Consider the following 2,008-nt stretch of genomic DNA (forward strand, 5'->3'; position numbering starts at 1 on the left):
CTTCACTTTCCCACACTGAATTCTCTTTCTCGTATGCCGTATAAGACAAAAAATAGCGAAAAAGTAGCAGTTGTGAACGTGGTTAATTTGCTACGTAGTATCCAAATTAGCCATGAAACAATCCTTCTAGAAACTAAAATTGCAATATAAATCCTCCTCCACTTCTTCCTTCATTTATCCAAATCACGTGCATGCATTTTTCTTAAGAGTGCACTATTTTTAGTAGTAGTTAGGCAGCACTAATTAATGCATCACCCAAGCATGGAGAATACTTCTTCAATTCCGTCATCCTTGAAAGGTTTGAGGAAAGGACCTTGGGCTGAAGACGAAGATCTACTTTTAAGGAAATGTATAGAAAAGCATGGTGCAGGAAAATGGGGTCAAGTTCCTCTTAGAGCAGGTACTTAACGTACATTTAATCTAATTAGTGAGCATATATTCAGTAAGCATGTTTCATAGTTCTGTTGATATGTCTCAGGCCTAAATCGATGTCGGAAAAGCTGTAGACTGAGGTGGTTGAACCATCTGCAACCAGATCTCAAAAGAGGAGAGTTTGAAGCAGATGAAGTGGATCTTATTGCCCGCATGCATAAGCTTCTTGGAAACAGGCAAGTAGCTACTCTGAGCATCAGTCCACAGTGGGAGAAACTAAATATATGAATAAAACCTTAACTTCACTATATTTAACATTTGAATTTTCCTCGGAAAACTATTGAGAATAGTTAATACACGGGCTATATAACGGTAGAAACTAAATCTATACCAACTTCTTTATTTTATCAAACAATGAATTTTTGCGCAGGTGGTCCTTAATTGCTGGTAGAGTTCCCGGAAGAACAGCAAACGATATCAAGAATTTCTTCAACACTCACTTGAAGAAAAAATGTTTCTCTAAACACGGTCAGAAGAACAAACAAAAGAAACGTAGACGTCCTTCTCGTCGGAATATCGATGATAATCATATGACGGTGATGACAAAAGTTTTGAGACCTCAACCTCGAAGCTTCTCCGAGACATCTCAGTGGATAATAAACAAAGAATCAGCACCAATAGCAGCAGGGATGATTAACAATCTTAAAGCCACAACAAATAGTAATGATCATGAAGATCATGAGTTGGCAAAGAATTCTTTGTTGTCGGTCGTTAATCATCTTGATGGGTTCTCATCAAAAAATGTTAACAGTAGTGATGCTTACTACTGTAACTTTCATAATGATCGGAGGTTGAAAGAAGTTGACGATTACTTGAACAATGATGGCTGGTATCTGGATGATGATCTATGGAGAATGTTAGGGGAAAATCAAGATGGACAGTACTTAACCATCTAATCGATCACATTCCCATAGGCCTTGCCGAGAAAATAATTAAGAAGTGGTCCGTACACTTTTGTTTGTTCTTTGTTTAGTTATCCCAAAAAGTAGGAGTTGTTTGTTTGTTTCTAATTCAAGTGTTTCTGGATTTGTCTAAATACATGTGGATAAATATTAATGCGAATCAGTTCTGTAGTTCGATGCAAATATCATTGACGCCCAGAAAGGAGGGAAAACCCAATCAAATGGTGGGAAACTTTGGTTGAAATCCGAAATTGCTTCCAAGTCCACAAAAACACTTATAGCCCATTTGGATGTTATTTAAGAAACTTGTTTGTTAAATTTAGGAGTAATTGACTCTTCTAAAAGTCAAAAATCAAGAAGTCAATGTGGCAATATTATTTCAAAACGACTTCTAAAAGTAAAGAGAAAAAAGTCGATGTGAAACTAAAATGTTTTTGTTTCTGACTTCTGGGATTGATTTCTGCTTCTGGAGAAGCAAAAACACTTTTACTTCTTGTATCCAAACGTGTTATAAAAGAACTAAAAGTTAGTATGGACACATAATTTCAGAATAGTTTTTTTTTTATCAGTAAAGAATTTGGCGCTTGTATCATTACCCAATGACTTTACCACTGTACTATAGTGATACCGTTCAAAATGACTTTTAGAAGCAAAAAAATAATAATTTTTGTGAA

At 35.7% G+C, this 2,008-nt stretch overlaps 1 protein-coding gene across 1 annotated transcript; it reads left to right on the forward strand.

Annotated features, from left to right (window-relative positions):
- The first annotated feature begins 227 nt into the window (after positions 1-227).
- On the forward strand, positions 228-1,505 carry LOC113340357 (transcription factor MYB113-like). The gene is made up of 3 exons (XM_026585565.1): positions 228-400; positions 479-608; positions 803-1,505. The coding sequence occupies exons 1-3, from the start codon at positions 247-249 to the stop codon at positions 1,326-1,328; spliced, it is 810 nt and encodes a 269-aa protein (XP_026441350.1). The 5' UTR covers positions 228-246; the 3' UTR covers positions 1,329-1,505.
- The last annotated feature ends 503 nt before the right edge of the window (positions 1,506-2,008 follow it).

This window comes from Papaver somniferum, unplaced genomic scaffold, assembly GCF_003573695.1.
Source record: "Papaver somniferum cultivar HN1 unplaced genomic scaffold, ASM357369v1 unplaced-scaffold_21, whole genome shotgun sequence".
Lineage (NCBI taxonomy): Eukaryota > Viridiplantae > Streptophyta > Magnoliopsida > Ranunculales > Papaveraceae > Papaver > Papaver somniferum.

Coding starts and splice junctions, on each gene's coding strand:
- LOC113340357 (XM_026585565.1), top strand. CDS start 247: ATGCATCACCCAAGCATGGAGAATACTTCTTCAATTCCGTCATCCTTG. Junction 401..478: donor TCAAGTTCCTCTTAGAGCAG/GTACTTAACGTA, acceptor GATATGTCTCAG/GCCTAAATCGATGTCGGAAA. Junction 609..802: donor CATAAGCTTCTTGGAAACAG/GCAAGTAGCTAC, acceptor ATTTTTGCGCAG/GTGGTCCTTAATTGCTGGTA.